This window comes from Colossoma macropomum, unplaced genomic scaffold (assembly GCF_904425465.1).
Source record: "Colossoma macropomum unplaced genomic scaffold, Colossoma_macropomum, whole genome shotgun sequence".
NCBI classification, from domain to species: domain Eukaryota; kingdom Metazoa; phylum Chordata; class Actinopteri; order Characiformes; family Serrasalmidae; genus Colossoma; species Colossoma macropomum.
The window spans coordinates 31,691,612-31,713,604 of record NW_023494784.1 but is presented as its reverse complement, the minus strand read 5'-3'; the positions used below and the strand labels follow the sequence as shown (position 1 = coordinate 31,713,604).

The window sequence follows — 21,993 nt, the reverse complement described above, 5'->3', positions numbered from 1 at the left end:
AAACCAGCCTCCTTTCCAAACCAGTTCTTTGTTTTGCTGTACACTGCAAAGCATAATGGGAGCTGTTTCTTTGCTCGACAAGGTCAGTGTAATATAATCACTGATATGTTATCACTCTTTCAGTGCTATCTATCACTGTGATCCAGTCTGCTTTATGATTTTGGGATGTGACCAAAATGGAACAAAATGCCCTACGCCCCCTATACATAGATGACACAATAGTCAGTTGTAATCATAGTTAAATGGATTGAAGTGCCACACACTACAGAGACGGAAGTAGACTGTTAGCTGGACTGGAACGTCACACAGTTTCGACAGAAATTGATTATTAACTGAATGTGTCAGGATAGGCAGAGAAGTAAACCTGTGTTTGGTTTTATCATTAAGGACAGAACATGTTGAGTGTGAGTGTACTGTTTTCGCTGCTGGCTTTCCATGGCTGTGCAAGTTTTCCATACAGGTGAGTTCTTATATATGAACTTATACTCTTCATTCTGTCACTCAGATTAAATAAATAGTTGAAAAATGCTTTGAATATTTATTTTCCTACTGTGAATTGCTGTAAAAGGTGTTGCTTAATGTCTACAGAGTTGAAGATCAGCACAGAACAGTTCGGAATTATGATTACACAAAATACCATAACATGTCTGAGGTAGGAAATGTGATCCAACACCCATACCTCTCCTTCATGAAGAACAACAATAGAGAAAAATGCCCTGTGCTAAACAGGATCGGATAATCTTTAGCAAACTTGAAATGTATTTGGATGAATACTTGCACAGATCACCGCCTGGATGGATCAAGTTGTAAAGGAGAACCCTGGAGTTGTGACCTCTGAAGCGTATGGAAAGACATTTGAGGGCAGAGATATCACTTTTCTGAAGGTAAGGTGTTAAATCATTACTAGTTACTCAGGGTGTTAATCTTGATAATTTTATTATTATTTTTGATATGATTCTCTGCATCAAAAAAACTTAATCTCAGACTAATTAGGCCTAGATTTTTTGGTACAAGTTATATGCAAAATCACACTGAAAACACAAATGTGATTGAGGAAACAATATTCACAGTGTCTACTATACTATAGACAATAAAAAGAACAACAAGCTTTTCTAGGATTTTTACAATCAAAAGGACCCTAGAAAATTTATTTTGGCTGAAAACCAAGTACACTTTAACATTCCAAGATCATTGCTATTGAATTACCACCTTCAGATCGAAATACACTATATGGCAAAAAGTATGTGGACACCTGACCATCACACCCATATGGGCTTGTTGGACAGCCCATTTCAAAATCATGGGCATTCATATGGAGTTGCCCACCTTTGGGACTAGAACAGCATCCACTCTTCTGGGAACGCTTTCCACAACATTTTGGAGTGTGTCTGTGGGAATTTGTACCCTTTCTATCAAAAGAGCATTTGTGAGGTCAGGCACTGATGTGGGATGAGAAGGCCTGGCTCGCAATCGAGTTTCCCATTCATCACAAGTGTGTTTAGTGGCGTTGAGGTCAGGGCTCTGTGCAGGCCACTGGATTTCCTTCACACTGAACTTACCAAACCGTGTCTTTATGGAGCTTGCTTTGTGCACAGGGGCACAGTCATGTTGGAGCAGGAAAGAGGCTTCCTCAAACTACCATAAAGGTAAAAGAATATAACTGTCATTGTGTGCGTTAGCATTAGCATTACACCTTACAGAAACTAATGCGGCTGAGTCCAAACCCTGAAAAACAGCCCCAGACCATTATCCCTTGGCACTATGAACTCTGGTAGGTAGTGTTTTTCTGGCATCCTCCAAGCCAAAATTCATCCATCAGTCTGCCAGATAGTGAAGCGTGATTCATCACTCCAGAGAATGTTTCTACTGTTCCAAAGTCCAGTGGTGGTATGCTTTATGCCACTCCAGCCGACGCTAGGCCCGTGTGCAGCTGCTTGGTCATGGAAACCCTTTTCATGAACCTCCCTACACACAGATCTGGCGCTCATGTTGCCTCCAAAGGCAGATTGGAACCCTATAGTGAGTGATGTACCAGAGAATAGCCTATTTTTATGCAACACACACTGCAGCATTCTGCAGCTCTTCATGTTCTACCATGTTCTACCACTTTGTGCTTAAGCTGCTGTTGCTCCGTGATGCTTCCATTTTATAATCGTAGCACTTACAGTTGACCAGGTCAGATTTAGCAGAGCAGAAATTTTACAAAGTAATTTGTGGCAAAGGTGGCATCCTATGACAGTGTCACACTTTCTACTGCCAGTGTTTGCCTATGGTGATTGCATGGTAATGTGCTTGATTTTATACACCCGTTAGCAGTGGATGAGGTTGAAACACTTGAAGTCAATAGTTAGGTGGGGTGTCCATATACTTTTGGCCATAAAGTGTATTATTTTGCACTGATGCTTGTGCTGATGATTTTTACTCACCTTCTAGTTACTGATACTTCTTTATTGACTTGGCCTTTCAAGGTCTGTGTAATAAGTGATAGCAGAGACTAAGTAGAGTAGTAATCACACAGACAATAAAAATGTTATGCTTTACATGATACGTGTTGGTTAGTTATTCACATTTACTGTTTAGAAGTTTAAAATGATCAAACATAAAGTGGACCAGTTTACCTTTTTTTAATTTTTTTAAAACTAGCACACTGGAATGTAAACAAATGAATGCTAGTATGAGTCTAGTATGTTCATATTTGCTGCATGCTCAGATTTCAGTGGCAAACCCTGATGGCAGGCAGAAGAAGGCTGTTTGGATGGACTGTGGGATTCACGCCAGGGAATGGATCGCTCCTGCTTTTTGCCAGTGGTTTGTCAAAGAGGTGAGGTTTCGACTGAATGTAAATTTAGATTTGACTTATTTACTTATATTTAGTTAACATATTGGCCATGTTTGTCTCGTACAGATGTTACAGACATACAGAACAGATGAAAAAATGAAACAAATGGTTCAGAACTTGGATTTCTATGTGACCCCAGTGCTGAACATTGATGGATACATATACACTTGGATCAATGAGAGTGTGAGCAATATTAAGCACTTCTGAATAAGGACAAGCACTTCTCTGTTTACTGTTCATTAAAATGTATATTGACATAACTTATTGATCATGCTTACAGACTAGACTGTGGAGGAAATCCAGATCCCCTCCTCCTGCTGACTGTACTTGCCATGGTGTCGATCTCAACCGCAATTTCTATGCTAACTGGGGAAGTGAGTTTCCCTTATAACAATTATGGAAACAAATTCTACCACCTGCAAAGCCATACTTTTCACTAGTACTAAAGTAAATGTTCTCTACTTCTCATTCCATCAGCGGTTGGCGTCTCTACTGACTGCTGCTCCAACACTTACTGTGGCCCATCACCAGTGTCTGAGAAAGAGGCCCAGGCTGTGACTGAGTTTGTTGGGAACAGGACAGCTGAAATCATCTGCTTCCTGACAATCCATTCGTATGGACAACAGGTTCTGCTTCCATATGGGCACCCACATGTCGCAGCACCCAATCATGGTGAACTGGTGAGCTTACTGCACTTATGCAAATCCCCAGTCTTTTATCTCTTGAGCTCCATTTTTATTATTTACTTAGTAATCTTTAGGCTTATCATTCAGTAGCTATTTTATGAAACTAATAAGTACAGTTATATGCAAAAATGTGGGTGTCCCTGGTCAAATCACATTTTTTTCTTCTAAGTAAAAGTAAGTTAACCTATCCTCTACAGAGAATGCAGTACTGCACATTTTAATACCAAATTACTGTTTATTTGCTGAATTTAATTTATTGGAAAAAATAAAACATAAAATGTGGCCTGTGCAAGAGTTTTATTTTTATTTTGATAAACTCTGCAAATAAATAAATACTGTGCAGAATTTGCAAAAAACAAATGCCACATTTAAGTTTGTTCCCTGTAGAGAATGTATGAAATTCACTTAGAAAATCAATGGAACATGTACACTGACCAGAGGGATTCAAACCTTTGCATACAACTCTAAGTGATACAGTTATTAAAGCGAGAAATTGGTGTATGGGCCCTACATATGGTTCACTTAGAGTACCAACTCATGTGTTTCTTTTGCCTTTATAGATGGAAGTAGGTCTGGCTGCAGCAAAAGCAATGACAGCCGTTCATGGGATGGAATATGAAGCAGGAACTCCTCCAGAGATACTCTGTTAGTTTCAGCTGATTATTTCCTGGTTCTCAATCATACACTGTATATATCCTGTTACCACATAGATGGCACTTTTATTTTACTCTCTTTCTCATCCTGTCTCTCATCTCTCTCTCTATGATTAGATGAATTCTCAGGATCCTCTCAGGACTGGGCACGGCTAATTGGAATCCCCTTCTCCTACACGTTTGAGCTGCGGGACAAAAGCGAATTTGGCTTCTTGCTTCCAGAAGAGCAGATCCAGCCAGCCTGTGAGGAGGCTTATGCAGGAGCTCGGCACATCATCACCCATGTGCACGATAAAACCTTCACTGATGGCACAGATTCAGGAGCTGTGTCAGTAAGTGTGACCATCTGGGTCTCCATACTGACCTCCTGCCTCACCACCAGTGTCTTAGTGTAGACAGAATATCATAAGATCCATATTATTACTGAATGTCTGGTTGCATTCCCAAAACAGTCAATAGGCCAAAGTTTTTAGAATTTTTTGAATAGCTGTCATCACACATGCAAAAGCGAAGGAGACAGAAAATGTGGGAGAGGAGAGTTTGTGTAAGCTCATTTTTTGTTCAAGTCTTCTGTTAACATCCTTGAATCCTAAAACTACTGCCATTGTTTGCTTATGGAGATTGCATGGCAATCTGTTTGATTTTATAAACCTGTTAGCAGTGAGTGTGGTTGAAACACCTGAAGTCAATAATTAGGTGGGGTGTCCATTTTAAAAGACTGTCATGGAAACGTAAATACTATGACTTTACAGCAGGGGGCAGGATTGTCTTGTACTTGTGTAAACTGTAAACTTGAAAGCACTGTGTGAAAGGATTGTCTTGTACTTGTCTGTAGTCTAAAAGCTCTAGATTAAATTACTTGCACTGGATTTTAGATTAGTCTCTCTTTTATTAATAAAGGGCAATAAAAACATGACTGGCTTATGATTCACTTACACTAACACAGGATTTTCTTCACCATGAAACAAAACCACCAGTAAACATACACTACAATTCTTTGACTACTAAAGATTCCCCTATTCAGCACAGTGAGTCAGTCAGTGAGATTGTGTGATATAACTGATATGACAGTTTATGTAACTTTATGATTTGTGAGGCACCTGTGAGTAAGTGCATGACAGGAGGGGCTTTTCAGCCTGTCACGTGTCTTCACAAGTGAGATAACAGTAGTAATGATCTTCTAACCTGCACAAACATGGGAGACGGAGAAAAAGACTGAAATCTGAGCAGTGTAGGATTAGCTTTTTTGATGAATAGAAAAAAGGAGACATTTGCCTAAATATTAAAAAAAAAAATCCATACTTCACTCTTGGTCATTCAAGGATTCTATTGATTCTATGTAGAACCATGGACACTCAAAAAACTATATACATGCTTAAAGGGTTCTTTGTATGGTGAAATGGTTCTTCAGATTGATGGAGAGTGTATTGTACATGGTTCTATGTAGAACCTTTTTGTAAATGGTTCTATACTGGACCAAAAAGAGATCTGCTACTGTTATGATGGCCACCATGTATACAATAGCAGAAACATTTTTTTGGTGCAATATAGAACCCTTTTCAGAAAGGTTCTATACAGAACCAACATTCTCCATCAATCAGAAGAACGATTTTACCATACAAAGAACCCTTTAAGCACGCAAATGGTTCTTTAAGTGTTCAAGGTTCTATACTATTTTCTTTACTAAAGAACACTTGAAGAATCATATTTTTCAATAGTGTATATGCAGCATTGAGAAGCAGGAAGGAACTACTTGGATTTATAATTATGTGCCACAGAGTGTCTGATGTAAAGACAACAATGGCACCCATTTCATATCCTTCATCTACATCTAATATCCCTTAGCCTGATATCCAGTGCAATCATTACTGGGCCATATACAACAGCAATAACACTAGATTTCATTACTGATATTAAGAAATAGGACTAGCTGAGCTATTGCCCTCTAGTTTTTGCTCACCTAGTCTTAGCCCTAAGGTAGAACAAAAGTGAATTTAATAAGACTGCTGGAAATGTATTAAGCATACATTTAACCACCACATATCTCTGTCTGGTTAGATCAGGGGTCGGCAACTCAAATGTTGAGATGAGCCTTTTTGTCCTTTCAGCAAAAATCAAACCATCTCAGGAGCCACATCATTTATGTCCATTTTACCATCTTGGCTGTAAATAAGTACAGTCCAATGTACTAGTATAGGATAAAAATAAATAAATAATTAAGTAAATAAAAAAAAAAAAAAAACACAGACTTAACTTACTTTGCTCTACTTTAAGCTTTAGCTCAGCTATAGCTGCTTTTCTCACATCTCCGGCAGGAAACCTTTCCACAAAAGTAGAAAAGTTCCTTGTAAAATGTCTCTCAACGTTTGACTTTTCACGAGGCTCAAGTCAGCTTCTCATTCACCAGCTTCTTGTCCGAATTTTCCTGTTCCACCTTACATGGTGCCTGAGGCGCCAGACTGTAACTGCTGCACCATGTAAGGTGGAACGGGGAAATTCGAATGAGAACCTGGCGAATGAGAAGCTGACTTCAGTTTCACAACCTTTTAGTGTTCGACAGTTTCTCATTGCAGATTAAACGTATCAGGAAACCAGCTGGAGTGCTTAAATGCAAATAAGTCCAATCGTCTCCAAATTATCCATGTTCGTCTTAAATCTTTCTCTTTACCTTTTTAATCAGCTACTAGCTAGGCCAGATTATTGTCATTGCTATGGTAACCAGCAGTCTGCATGCCAACCTTCAGGGTTTAAAGTTTGTGAATTAGCAGTTTAACTCCAGCGTTTAAAATTATTTATTGTTAGATGTTAGATGTTGTTAGAATGATCAGCAGAGCTTTATTTTACTGCAAAGGAGGATTATTTTATTTTTAGCTAAAAATCTAGTTCTGCTGTGCAGCCGCAGCAGGGCAATGAAAGAACCGCATGTTGCCGACCCCTGGGATAGATGATAATGGAGAACCCTGACCTCTGAAGTATGTATGTCAACAAGTTCATCCAACAATTCTTCTCAAATCAAAAGTATTCATTGAGAGCTTGTCCTCCCTTACAGCAATAACTACCTCTGCTCTTTTAGGAAGGCTTTGCATTAGATGTGGAAACATTGCTGTGAGGATTTGACTGCATTCAGCAACATGAGCATTAGTGAGGTCAGGTACTGATGTGTTCTGCATCATGATTAGTTCTGCATCACAAATGCCACTCCAACTCTTCCTAAAGATAGAGTCTTATTACTTATAAAACTCTCTATATTATAGGTCCACTCCTCCACAGTCCAAAGCTGGGGGCTTGAACCCCTTAAAATACCAGGCTTATTACATACTGAGGTTTACTAATCAGTATCTACAGGGACTTCATTGCAAATTGGATGAGCTGTTCTTAGGTTAATGTCCTTGAATCTTATGTATAAAATTTTAGAAGACTGTGTCATGGAACTGCAAATACTATAATCTGTCAACAGGGGGCAGGATTGCTTTGTACTTGCATAAACTGTAAAAATGAAAGCCTTGTACTTGTCTGTAGGCTAAAAGCTCTAGAATCTTTCTTTAAATTACTTGCACTAGATTTTACATTATTCTCTCTTTTATTAAAAAATGGCAACAAAAATGTGATTGGTTTATAAATTACTTACACTAACACAGGATTTTCTTCACTACAAAACAAAACCATATAGAAGTGTGTAACAAAACCTTGGGCCTGCTGGCGGGCCCTGGGTGTTTAAGGGGTTAAACCTCTCTAGCCAATACTAAGCGTTGGGCATGATGACCTTAGTCTCATGTGTGGCTGCTAGCCAGCATACCATTTTATTGACAATGCTTTTCTGTGGAGATTATACAGGATGTGTGTGCAACTGAATGCGTGTGTCAGCAACGGGTGCACCTTAAAGTATCTGAATTCACTAATTAGAAGGGGTGACTGGATACTTTTGGACACATAGTGTGTGCTCCCAAAGATTAGTGAATGCAGATGGCAGAAGAATGCCATTTGGATGAATCCTGGGCCACAGAATATTTTGCTTTTTGCTGGAGGTTTGTGAAAAAGCAGAGTGCAAACTGAGTCATGTATAAAAACAAACAGTCACTCTTCAGTTTACTTCTTGTAACCTTAATGTTTCTCCTCAATTTAGGGACCTACAGAACAGATGAAAAGGTACAAACGGTCCAAAGGCTTGTTTCCTTTTTGTTTTGAGTACACTCGAGTCAGCAAGAATATTCAATTTTCATCACTGTTTTGATGTTCTGTGATGAGTAAAGATGTGGTTTTACTTTTTACTGCTTTTTTTTTGAAGTACTTCTTTTCTCCTAGTGTGTACTTAGATGCTAAATGAACAATGTTGTAAATGAAGGAGCTCTGAGGTCCCCAAATGGAGGTAACTGAATGTCTTTGTTGTGTTGTAGCTAAGTACAAAATTATTATTGTCATTTTTAGTGTCCCCCCATGCAGTTTTCAGCAACAATGGGGTCTCAGCAAAAAGGAAATAAGTGAAGGGTGCTCTCTGACTTTTGCACAGTACTGTACATTTTTAAACATCTGGAAATAAAAGCAGCTGTATATTTTAAACAGAGAGGTTTTACACTTGTTAAATTGCTCTGCAAGCTTTAGTTGTGAACACTTTTATTTGTTTGTATGCAATGTAATCAATCGACCAGCACTTGCATTCAAGTTGTATTGTTTCTCTCAGCTCAATAGTGTGTAATTGCCTTATTCTGAAAGCAATTCAAACACACATTCCCCACTGTGCATGATGGAAGTATTTATGTTTGGATCTCAGTGATTTCCTCAGTTTTGCTGAGAGTCAGGGAGTGGTCTGTCTGGTGCATGTTAATGTAACTCTTATCTCTCATGCTGCGTATAAATCATTTTGGGTTTGCTGACCATTATTGGCGATGGTCCAGTTTAACTGGAAGCTCTAATGCGTGGTGGCCGAGGTTGACTGAGGTGCAGCCAACTAAAATCACAGTTCCTCCATGCACATCTGAGTCTCTTTAACCGAAATGCATGATAACATTAGTTACCATTAAGATTTGCATTGATAATCGCTAACTTGTTTCATAAGCGTCTCTTGGCAGTAGCTGGTGGAAGGCTTAATGAGCTAAAATGATTCCAGAGGAGATTAATGGGGGGACTTTCTCTTTGGCAGGTGCTCTTCCTGCATCCAGAGTTTAGATCTGTTAATTATCCTCCATTTGTCTGCACCAAGATTTTATGATAGAACTCCTAGGGCCCATTCCCAGATACAGATTAAGCCTAAGCCTAGACAAAAAAGCTTTTTTAATGGTAAATCACTGCTGTTTTTGTAAAGTAGGCCTAATCCAAGTGTGGGACATTGACCTTTAGTGTTCTTCTTGGAAGGGACAAGTCAAAACGCCTGATACTGAGAATGGATTACTTCTCCAGTTCTGCTGTAATGTGTCTGAATCTTTGAATACAAATTTGACTGTATGGTGAGCTGTGTGATATCGTTTTCCTCCAGAAATCCCAGGAATCATAGAAGCATGCATAATCCAATGAGGCTAAAGGACGCCCCTGTATTTTAGTGAACATCCTGAGATCTGAGGACGTTTGGTTTCTAACGTCTGTTTCTTCCACTGCACACTCTAATTAACAACTCTTTGAACATATTTATTCTATTCAGCTGTGCTTAATTGCTGCTCTCGTGTGTTTTTCAGTGATGACTGTGTTATTACTACAATGCATTACAATGGCGTAGATTCAGTGAAGGCACATGCCAATGAAAGAGAGAGAAAAGCACATTGTTTCACAAGTGTCTGAAACTCCTAACTGTCAGATTTGCTGTAATTAAATTATCCCATTCATTTCTGTGCAGCCTGTTCTGTCTCATCTAAATGAAGCTGGATGGACTTACAAGGTGGGATATGCAGCAGGATATACAGACTGTAAGCTTATAGTAGAAATTTATGAATTTTATCATTGAAATGACACAGAGACATGTTTTTATCTTCATCAGTCATTGAGTGAGGACTTAAAGAACCACACAAACAAACCAAAGAGATGATTAAAGCATGCAAAACGCAAGTTTGAGTAAATGCACTTTTGTAATAGGGTTTAATGCCTCTTTGGAATAGAGTTTAATGCCTCTAAAAGTTCCCTCACAGAAAGTTATTACATGACGTGGTTATGTATACACTACCTGAAGCCTAAGACATTGTTTAACACTAGTTTTGAGATCAGGTTTTTCTCCAAAATGATTTTTTACAATGCATGTAACATTTGACGGATGTGAACATTCTTGATTTTTTTCAAATAAAGTACTGTTTACACAAGTAGTCTACATTGTACTCAGGTACATTTTAGTCATTAACATTTTGTTACACATTCCTTTTTCTGTTTATTTTCAATATGTTACATTGGTTACAGCATCTATACTGCGTTGTAATTGGTCACACCTCTGACTCTTGGCTCATTTTAAAGGAAAAAGAGAATTATTTAATTACAGAAGAAAAGGATGCCAAAAAGAGTAATACAGCTAACAAACATAATTTTATATACCGATAGATGCTTATGTACTAGAAAGTTCCACTACAGTTCTTTAAGTTATTTAGTACTTAAGTATTCCTTTGAGCTTCTTCTTTTGAATTTGTGCTTAAGTTGTTTTTTGGAAAGGTTCTTTTACATGACTCATTATCTCACCAACGTAACAATACTTTTACTTATGAATGGGTTTGGTGTCCTCTAATAATGACACCTCTGTCTGAGAAACAAAAATCAACCACAAAGAGAATTTGACTTGCTTGACCCTATTTTTCCATTTGTCCTGTTGTCTTGAACCATGGATACGCATATTTTTTCCCTGTGAAAAAAGTAGAATCAGTGTTTGCTGACTGTACTTGTATGTCACTGACAACAAAAGCAGAATGAGGAGAAGACTGTATGCACCGTATGCCCTGCAGTGTCTCAGTGGAGGGGGCTTTTGATGAATGCCGTACAGAGTGGCTGGCTGTTGGCCTGTACCTGAATCCTGTGAGGCAGTTCCTCCCCCTTGGCCAGCAATTTACTGCCTCCTGCCTGCGTAAATCAATCTGTGGAGCGTCAGCAGGAACTGCTCTCCCCCCCTGCTGTGACACGCACAGCTACTTACTGTCACACACTCTGTGATATATAGAAGGCCAAATATTTAATTTGGCAAAGCAACCCAAGGCCAGGCAAAGGAGTTCTCTCCTCCCAAAGTTTTCAAAAAAGAAGTGTTTTTCCAAAGCGGACCCTTTGTTGAGTTCACAAAGGTCATTAATCTGGGAACATCTTCTGTATTGTAAAAGAATAACATAGTTATTTATTCAGGATTTAAGGGGGGTCAATATGATAATATGTTATCATTAGTACTTCTGGAACACTGAAAAGCATGTATTACGAAAAAAGACAGAATTAGACCAATTATAAAGCGCTTAATTACCAGTGTATAGTAACTGCATACACTGCATAGCAACAGTTAGCTGACTGGATTGTTAGTTGTTCATGTAACTGCCTCATTTTCCCCTCTGGTTTTTTCTCAAATGTTTTATTTATATGTTGAATTAACACAATTTTAATTGCTCAAATGTTGCTCTTCATGGCTCAAGAGACTTAATATAGATTCTCACTGTTTTATTTATGGATTAAGTCTGTCATAGATAAGCTTAAAAACATCTGAGCTTCAGGAGACTAAAGCAAATGACCCTTTCTTTTTCCATGTGATTTCACTATTGTCTAAGAGAAATTACTGAGTTATTAAGGAGATCTCATTTTGTTTTTTCTTTCCTGTGGGTTGTTCTGGGTTTTTTTTCCATACCAACTTTTTCAAAAACTACAAACAAATTATATAAAATATTGTGTATTATGGAAATTTAATCAGGAATAGCCCATTATGGGGAAGTTCCACAGATTTTGCAAAATGTAAGCATAATTAGATCATTAAGATGTAAACAAAGTCGAGCAAATTGAGAGTGGTTTGGAGTGAAATGCTCTGTTCTAGAGAAATTTACTGAGTCAGAATTGTTCGCAGTAGTGCTGATAAGATCCAGACGTCTGCAGAGTTTAATGTCTCTAAAAGCTCCCTCCTCGAAAGCTATTTCGTGAAATGGTTATGAATATGCTGTCTGTTGCCTGAAACATTGTTTTAGAATAGTTTTAAGAAAAGATTTTGGCTGTTTGTTTTATTTTTTCAATAACGTTTTCCATCATCAACATTAAACATAAAAACTTAGAAGACACATGCAGATTCACTTCTTCTTCTGAATAGTAAATAAAATGGATGTATTTGTGTTGTGAGCCCTGGTTCCTATCATCACCACTGAAAAGACATTTGAGCTGTCAAGTTTCTCTGAATGAATTAGGCCTTCAGCATTCTAACAAGAACTTTAGTAGGATATGCTTATTTGATGGCATGAACTGAAGTACACCTTTTCCCCAAATTACTGTCCTTTACATTTCCTCTATTGTTCTCCACTTTGTCATTTCTTACGCCACCACTAGATGGTAATGTTGGCCATACACAAATTGTGTGCATGTTTTGATTTTGGAGGTGATGCTGATTAGCACTGTTTCACACTCTCGGTCTCTGTTCTGAACTCTTAAAGAAGAAAAAAATGTATATTGATGTGTGTGTGTGCATCTCTGTATGTCACACCTGCTCACAAAGAGGATGAATGGATTTCACCCCCACCGCTGGCTTAATTCTTACAGATAACACAGCTACAGTGCTGATGAGACAGATCCCTCCTCGTACTACAAGTTTTAATATTCCTCAGCAGAACTATAAACGCTTTACTACTTTTCATATAAAGCTCAAGTACAGGAGGCTCTCATTACACTGAACTCTTCATACCCACAATGTCATGAGGTAAAAGACTGCAGCCCTGCATGCCGTTTTTTTAAAGTGGCTTTAATTGCTTTCATCCATCTTCTGTGGGCTGTGAGGAAAGGCTCGCGATGGACTCCATTTCACACTGAATGCAGTAAAAGGCGAGAGCCAGCAGGTGTGAAATATTTCTGTGTTTGACAATGTTTTATATTATGATTATTGCATTGTGTATTCATTCAGCAATCCCTCAGTGCTGCATTAGCTATTTCAGCTTTGGTCCTTTTTCTTACTGGCCAAATGGACTTTTGTGCTAAGCAAGAATAATACGAGATCATACAGTACTTCACATGTGTTAACCTTTTGTAATTTCAGCATTCAGTCATGAACTGGACCCTTTATGAGGCAGGCATTGCCTTAAAGGACCCATTTCCTGCATATTTGTTGTCTTTTATATGTTTTCCTACTTATGTGTGGGCCGGTAGACCCAAAGCAGTCATCATTCATTTCTTCATGACCTCTCTTTAAATTTTCAAACAGGCTGTTTTTGTTACTGTTTTCAAATGATTGTGTACCCCTACTGTTATAAATTGAAACACAAAAAAGTATCTATATTGAATAATAAATTGTTCAATATTTTTATGTATGATTGTTATGCCCAAAACACTAAAATCGGCATAGGAGCATTCCTAAATCTCAACACTCAATAATAATGCAAGATCTACAAATATGCACAATTAAGTAAATTATAAAAGGCCCCTTGCCACCCGTTTCCAAACCCCTCTCCTTCCCCAGTACCCTGCACTCTGTCTTTATGTTTGAACACATGAAGCACAGTGGAAACAAAGCTCCCTCTGTAACTGTAATAATCAGATAATAATAATTCTGTCACCAGTCACTCCACTTCACTCACTCAGATTTGAGTCTTTGTCCTTTAAACTAGCCACAGTGCAGCATCAGTAAGCAGAAACTGATGGTGGTTTAGCCTTATTGCTAGCCTCTTTAACCTCCTTTGCTATAAGGATATAAATTAAAAGTAGCCTAAGCTAACAGCTCCAATGCAAATATACAGGTTTACCTGCTGAGGTTTGAGTTTTATTCTCTAAACATGCGTCAGTGAGGCTTCAGTGAGCCAGAATGAACCTGTGTGGCTGTGTGTAAAGCTGTGTGTAAAAGCCTTCTCACTAAGCTAACACTATTTTCTAGCGGCACGGCTGCAGGACCACACCTCACAAGTGGACACGTACACTGTGCTGTTGCCATGGGACATGAGGGCCGAGGCAACAGGAGGAACAACAAGTTCTCTTTCTCCCTCTCGGCTCAGGTGCTCCTGCTGCTCTTAAAGAGATCCAGCTGACGCTGGTTTGGTATTGGCAGCTCAGAATAATGCCGCTTCCCATGACTTTCGACAGCCCTTGGGGCTCAGCCAGAGCCAGTTTATGAGGATCCTGGCCTCTTCCTATTTCCCCAGTTATATAAAAACATGACTGCAAAACGCCAGAGGGTGCCCACGAGTGAGTACTCAATGAAAGGGATGAATGGAGCTCAACAGCTAAAAACGAAAAGTTAAAATAGCTTCTAATCAGAAAGTAGAAGGATGTATCTCACTTAAACAGCAACTTACCTGTTTGTTTCCTTTTTTTTATAGCAAATGGGTTTTGCTTGTGAGTGCACACTAACATTTGAGAAACTCGGGAAGACATTACAGAGTGGTAATTATCTTCTCTACAAGTTCTCTGTCTCAGCCGCTGGCCTTATGCTACCTCTCGTGACTCTCGTTGGTGCCTGGGACATCCTCTTATTAGCATGTTTTAGTATATTGGACTGTGATTGGTTCAGGCTTATTTGTGATGTACAAAACTAAACTGCTAGCTGAACTGCTGCACGCTGAATAGTCAGTAAATGTGCTGCTTTTTTGCGACATCACAATTTTTGGTTATATCACAGAAACAGGTTTTTGCAGTTTAGTTTCCTCACTACACTAGAAAAAAATGGCTAGCAAAACTATTGTAACTAGCATGACCACAAAAAACATTTAATTCAAAATAGGCTTTTTGCAGCTTAGTGTCTACACTGTATTAGAAAAAAAGACTAGCAAAACTAGTGTGAATATTGTGGCAACACAAACACAACAAATTAAAAATATGTGTTTTTACAGCGGGCGGCACGGTGGCGCACTGGTTAGCACTGTCGCCTCACAGCAAGAATGGCCTAGGTTCGATTCCCGGCTGGGTGACCAGGGTCGTTTCTGTGTGGAGCTTGCATTTTCTCCCCATGTCTGCATGGGTTTCCTCCGGGTACTCCGGTTTCCTCCCACAGTCCAAAAACATGCAGTCAGGCCAATTGGATGTGCTAAATTGCCCCTAGGTGTGAATGTCTGTCTGTCTGCCCTGTGATGGACTGGCGACCTGTCCAGGGTGTATCATGCCTTCTGCCCAATGACAGCTGGGATAGGCTCCAGCGACCCAGAAGGATAAGCGGTTTAGATGATGGATGGATGTTTTTGCAGCCACATTTCCTTACTAGAGTACAAAAAAATAACTAACCAAACTTGGACTGGTGTGACATCACATATACAATAAATGAATGCAACTTAGCATCCATAGAAGGAGTGTGTGGTTTGAGGAGTGAATTTAAAAATTTTAACAATGCTTACATGCTATATCAAGCTATTCTATAAAAAAAGGAAGGAAATGACATGAGGCCTTTAAGTGGTAACTGTGGTCCTCCATTGCAAGGTCAGGTCTATGTCACACTACAAGGCTATGTCTTAGCAAAGTCTTGTTCACTCTTTCTAGTCTGAGTTTTTTCTCCATTTCTGGCCATATTCTGAGATTTATGTAGTAGAATATGGACTGATAAAGTTTCATCTGTCCTCTGTGTGAATTTATTCAATGCTCCCTGCTATCTTTCTCACCACACACAGGCAAGACTTGCACGGCCGCATGGCAAAGTGAGGAAAGCATTTCCTCGACAACATCATGGCTGGCAGCAGAGTGAGTGTGTATGTGCATGTGTGTATGTGTGTATGTGTGTGTGTGTGTGTGTGTGCGTGTGTGTGTGTGTGTGTGTGTGTATACTGGCCACCTGCTGAAATGTGTCAGTTGGACTCTCTTGACTCTCTCTCCTGTCTCCCCAGATTGCAGCACAGACTGTTAGACATTAACATATTTATGCCACATTTCCATTCCTCTTCTCGAACCCATAATGAAACATGGTATTAAGACATTATCTGAAGGGGTCTCCTCTGTAATGAAAGCTAGCACCAAGAAAATTGGATCTTTTTTTCCCTCAAACAATTTGGGTGGATCCATCTTTCTATTTTTTTAATACCTTTTTATCCGTTCTCTCTTTTCTCCATTCTCTGTTGTTCGGACAGTGAGCGGTGTGCTGGGCCTGCAGCTCTAACCTTTAACTCAGTTCCTTTTCACCACAGACATGTGGGCCAAGAGGAAATGAAGCTGGAGCTTTGACTCTCACAAACCCAAACTGTGGCTGACCCTCTGGTCAGTGAGATCTCTGCTCTTGAGTTGTGAGGATGGGAGATGGGTGGACAGTACAGACTGAGAAAGAGCCTGACGTTCCTTTAGGTCTGAATAGGTTAAAGTTGAGAGAGAGGAAACCAAACCCAGCCTTTCATCTCCACTAACGCCCACCCAAAACACAGCTTAATCAAACAGCGCAGAGATAAGCCACACAAAAAGCTGAAGCCTTCGGCCTAAAATGTAATGAAATGTCTCTGGAGACTCTTCATACTCTGTCTGTTCTGTTCAGAAAGCACTTGACAAGCATCCAGGGTCTGCAACTGTTTGAACATGAAAATCTTCTACCCTCCTTTAATGGTTGCGTAAGCTTCTTTGAAGTTGAAGAACTATGCTAAAATATTATCTCAGACAAATTTTCAAAGATTGCTGCCAACAATGGTGCTGTGGTAACATGCCTTAATGCCATAAGACCTGATGTTCAAATCTGCTCTTAATGCACCAGACATATAAGTGATCTGGACATCCTAATGTCCAGAGTACCTTCTCCACTGTTTGACTGCTCTATTGTATATGACCCCTTACTACAAGGAGATTCACTTGAAAGAGGCCCTGAATATTCTGTTGTAACTCCTGTTAGGATGAAGCAATCTGAACCAAAAAAATATACTACATACTTTGAGGTATGTGTAATCGATTGCATTACATGTGATGCTGGAAGTGATCTCCATTTTCTGCCAGACACATGAAGGGGTACGGGGGTATGCACCCAGAAGTTGCAAACGGCGGTTAAACGTTGCGACGCATGTCCTGCACCTACCTCATCGCTCTGATGCAGGGGCATCCCAGCTTGCTCAAACCCCCATATACTGAGGATTGCTTCGTCCTAGCGAGAGTTATTACAGAATATTCAAGGCCTCTTTCAAGTGAATCTCCCTGTATGATGAAAGTCAACACTTTGGAAATGTGTTTTATATAAACTCAATTCCAAAAAGTTGGGACTTTAAGTCAGCAAGCTAACAAGCAACCAGCTAAAAAGTTGATAGCCAGATACAGTGCCCTCCACGAATATTGGCACCCCTGGTAAACAAGAGCAAAACAGGCTGTAAAAAGCACTCTTTATTACTTATCCTTTTGACCTTTCATTCAAAATATTAACAAAATCTAACCTTTACTTATCAGGAAATAAATATTTTTCTCAAATCTGTGTGTGCCACAATTATTGGCACACTTTCATTTAATACCTTGTGCAGCTTCCCTTTGCAATGATAACAGCTCTGAGTCTTCTTCTGTAATGCTAACACATGGCAAAGGATCTGAGACCAATCTTCCATACAGAACCTCTCCAGATTCTTCAGATTCCGAGGTCCACGCTGTGGACTCCTCCTCTTCAGCTCATTCCACAGGTTTTCTATTTGGTTTAGGTCAGGTGACTGGGGTAGCCATGACCTTAATTCTGATCTCATCTGACCATAGAACACACTCCCACTGACAATTCCAGTAACATTTGGCAAACTGTAGGAACTTGAGTTTGTTGGTTCTTGACAGAAGAAGCTTTCTTCTGACAACCCCCAAAACAACCTGTGGTTTTATAGGTGGTGTTTGATCTTAGCTTGGGAGACGTTCTGACCCCAAGTCTGCAATTCCTCATCTGTGATCCTTGAAAATTCTTTGTCCACTCAAACCATCGTCCTTACTGCATGCATGGTCAATATAGACATACATCCTCTTCCCAGCAGATTCTTAACATCTCCAGTTGTTTTAAGCTTCTCAATTATTGACAGTGATATTGATAGTGTAAATGCGCATTTTCAACTGTTTAGCTATTTTCTTGTAGCTATACCTGGATAGAATCTCCTCTAGGTCTGATATGATTGGCTTACAACTTATGAGGTCTGATATGATTGGCATTACATTTTTCCCCAATGCTAAATAGCAGAGGATCTCCTTTTATGTTAGAAAATCCCTGGTAACACTGGCGAGTCAGTGGTGGATTAGAGAAGCAGCACCTTCCCCAGTTAGCGCCCTGCTATCACAGTATATAGCAAACTTGGAGACACAATGGCACAGTTGAATAATGATGAAAATGCAAATTCTGCTGATGATATAAAAATGCCTGTTCATTTAGGGGCGCTAATATTTAGGGGGGCTAAAGCTGATGACGCCCCTGGCTTCCACTGTGCATAGTACAGTCTTAACTTGCATTAGATGTAGCAACAAACAATGTTGGCAACGGTTTGTCAAAGTATTCTTGAGACCATGCGGTGATATCCATCACAGAAGCATGCTGGTTTTAAATGCACTGCCACCTGAGAGTTCGAAGGTCATGGGTATTCTTTGGCCTTGGTTTCCAAACAGAGATTTTTCCTGATTCTCTGAATCTTTTGATAATATTTTGCACCGTAGAGGATGAAATACCTAAAATTCTTGTAAACACTTGTTGAGGAATGTTGCCTTCAAACTATTAGACTATTTGCTGTTGCTTTTTTTTGGCAAAGTGGTGAGTCTCAGCCCATCCTTGCTCATAAAGCTCTAGGCATGATTACATCACCTCTTTTAGCATGTGTTCTGAACATGTAACAATGTTTGTAGTATTAAATTTCCCCATCCCAATTTTTTTTGGAACATGTAGCAGGCATCAATTTAAACGTGAGTGTATATTATGAAAACACAATAAAGTTGCTAAGATTATATTAAAAATCTTATCTTGGTACAATTTTAGTTTAAGTACAGGTCAAAGTGAGGTCAAATCTTCTAATCACTGCTTTCTGTTTTTGTTTGCAGCTCACATACTGTCCCAACTTTTATGGAACTGTTTATACAACTATAGTTTCTAATATTGGACTGAAGTTTGGAAAGCACTTTAGTGTCATGTTTCAGTTTCTGATACTCTACTAATAAACTGCCTTAAAAGGTTTTTCCCTGAACTAAAAAGAGTTTGCCGACTGAGATAAGGTGAAGAACTCTACAGGGATGTTGGACAGCACCTAGTTTAGAATTGCTGTGTGAAATGCCTCTTCTTTTATATTATGGCAGTGTACTACAGAAGATTAGATCTGATCTGTCGCGGTCATAAAATGGGAAATCCACCATTTTTTTTCAAAATGTCAGCATAATTTAATAGTTGAATGTAAACAATGTCATTTAAAGTTTGATGATTTGATGTGAATTGGTTTGTTGTACAGAAAATTATTTTCTTTTGATGATAGGAACCAGGGGTCTCAAGGTCTACCATACAAATATAGTTATTTTATTTACTATTCAAAACCACCAGTGAAGCTACACGTTTCCTGACTTGATATTGATATTGGTAGAGTAGAGGTAAATCTGATAACATGTTTTCTTTGGGTAGTACTTTGTTCTACAACACCCTGCATGTATCTGTCCACCAAAAATGCTTTAGGCCAAAATCTTATCTCAAATCTATCATAAACAAACTGTCTCAGGCACCAGGCAACACATTCGTAACCATTTCAAATTATAATTTTCTGTGAGGTAGCTTTTAGGCGCATTGAACTCTTTGGACTTCTGGTTCTTATAACAACCACTGTTAACAATTCTGACCAGAATCAGTTTTACATCAAACCTCCCTGAATTTTATAGTAAACTTCTCTGAATGACTTTGCTCACATCTTGAACTCTCATTTATGCAGATACTGTTAAAAATCAGAAGAATTCCCTAATAAAAAAAAAGGTCAGATAAGATTTTAAGATTTTAGAATTTTTGTTGTTGTTGTTCTTGTTTTTGCATTCTGCTTTTGCTTCTAAAAGGCCTTCTGGAAAGTCCAGCTTCCAGTATGTATGTTTTAAATTAATAAAAAAATGAACCAAATAGCTAGACAGCTGGACTGTAACTGCAACAAACATATCTCCTATTGGCAGCACATTTCTCATTTCTATACTTTTGAAAAGTTATTGCAAGTATTGTACATATCATGCACGCTTAAGCCTAAAATCTGAATGGGTTCTACTCATGAGCGTGTTTGGGCCTGCTTTCCATGCTTTGTTTGAGTCATAACCTCTTCTCTTTTCATATCCTGCACTCTCTAATCCACTTTATCTATGTTGTGACCTTATTATGACATTTTCAGAAACATTTTAGTTCCGTTTCTTTTTTTTTTTTTAATTCCGGGTGACAAAATGCCAAATAAGTTCTTAATTACACATATAAATCGCAGTGTTATTACCAAACAAATTCATACCCTGATTATGGGCATAATGAGCAATATTAGATAGTTTCATTACCAAAATCAAATCTCGCTCTTGCCGCTGGGGGGAAAAGCCCTTCCAAGCGGCGTTCAGCTCTCCCCCTCAGACCTGCGCTCTCTGACACTGAGAGAGCAGCTTGATGCCTCTGCTGCAATCAGTCTCCCAAAGTACTGATGAGCTCTCTGGAACATCCAAATGCCTTTTGAACATAAATTAGCATTTAGACAAACCAGCGGCCCCAGACTGAGCTGAATCACTCGTTAGCTTGCATCTAAATGGCTGTTTGGCTCCTGTGTGGACCTGGCTATAAAACAGGCTGTTAGGTTGATGCATTTTGCTTTAATTCTGTGCGGGGGACAGTGCTGTGGCTTTAGGGCGCCGTTTGCTTCTTCCAACCTCGCCTCTCCATCTGACATTCATCTCCCTCCCACGCTTGAATAAAAATACAGAAATCAGTCTACTTTATGGATGAGACATCTGACATTTCTAACACCATGCATAATCCTAATAAACAGTCTTTCTCCATGCCGAGAAACGAGCCGGCTGAAACAAATGGTCACGTTGCTGTTGTGGCTCCAGTGCCAGTTTATTAATCTGAGCGTGCTCTGTCAGGCTGAGGCTGGCTGCGATGCTAATGATGGGCACTGAAAGTCATCGCTCACCATGCCGCTCAGCATTACGGGGATAGATGATTATTACCATGTTTTACACCCCCCCTTCACCCTGCCTATACCACCAGGAGGAGAAGAGCGTATAGCCTAACTGTCTGCTGTTGGGATAACATCTCGTTACACGTTTTTAATTTCGTTCTGCTCATTCATTAAAACCAGAGAGGAATGAACAAAGACAGGCAATTAAAAGCAACACGGTGAATCTACTCACCATTCAGCTCAACTTTGATTCACCTGAAACAAAAATAATTAGAGCGTGATATTAAAAATGAAAAGATAAAAATTAAAACGTCTATCATGTGCAGACTTTTGGCTGGGAGAGTAACAGGCAGGTAAGCCAGGATGTTCTTCTCTCCCCCAGAGCAAAACTTTTCGTGAGTGACAGAGATTTTGTTAAGAGGTTTTAGGAATTATGAAATTATGAGCCTTCCTTGAAAAACATGTCAACATGTAACAGGGATGTATGGTCAAAAAAAGCAAAACTGAAAGAGAAGGCAATAATGTTAAGTGAAAGGGTTCCTACAATTGTATTTCGAAAACAGAGAAAAAATACTATATTCTCTATAGAGTCACACCTATCTTAGGTCCCATTTGCTGATTCACAGTTAGAGATTGTAACTAGATGGTATGATCAGTGGTGTAGTCGAGTGTATACTGGCAGT

The 21,993-nt window shown here is 39.2% G+C and overlaps 1 protein-coding gene across 1 annotated transcript; it reads left to right on the top strand.

Annotated features, from left to right (window-relative positions):
- The first annotated feature begins 258 nt into the window (after positions 1-258).
- Positions 259-5,092, top strand: LOC118806923 (carboxypeptidase O-like). Its single transcript, XM_036568630.1, has 10 exons — positions 259-309; positions 388-460; positions 589-652; positions 783-884; positions 2,711-2,821; positions 2,906-3,022; positions 3,120-3,213; positions 3,317-3,519; positions 4,086-4,170; positions 4,296-5,092. Exons 2-10 carry the CDS (start codon positions 396-398, stop codon positions 4,571-4,573), a joined length of 1,119 nt encoding a protein of 372 aa, XP_036424523.1. The 5' UTR covers positions 259-309; positions 388-395; the 3' UTR covers positions 4,574-5,092.
- Positions 5,093-21,993: the final 16,901 nt, after the last annotated feature.

Excerpts from the sequence above, each read along its gene's own strand:
- LOC118806923 (XM_036568630.1), top strand. The coding sequence starts at position 396 with ATGTTGAGTGTGAGTGTACTGTTTTCGCTGCTGGCTTTCCATGGCTGT. Across the intron at positions 461-588 it reads TGTGCAAGTTTTCCATACAG|AGTTGAAGATCAGCACAGAA; the intron begins GTGAGTTCTTAT and ends TAATGTCTACAG. Across the intron at positions 3,023-3,119 it reads ACACTTGGATCAATGAGAGT|ACTAGACTGTGGAGGAAATC; the intron begins GTGAGCAATATT and ends TCATGCTTACAG.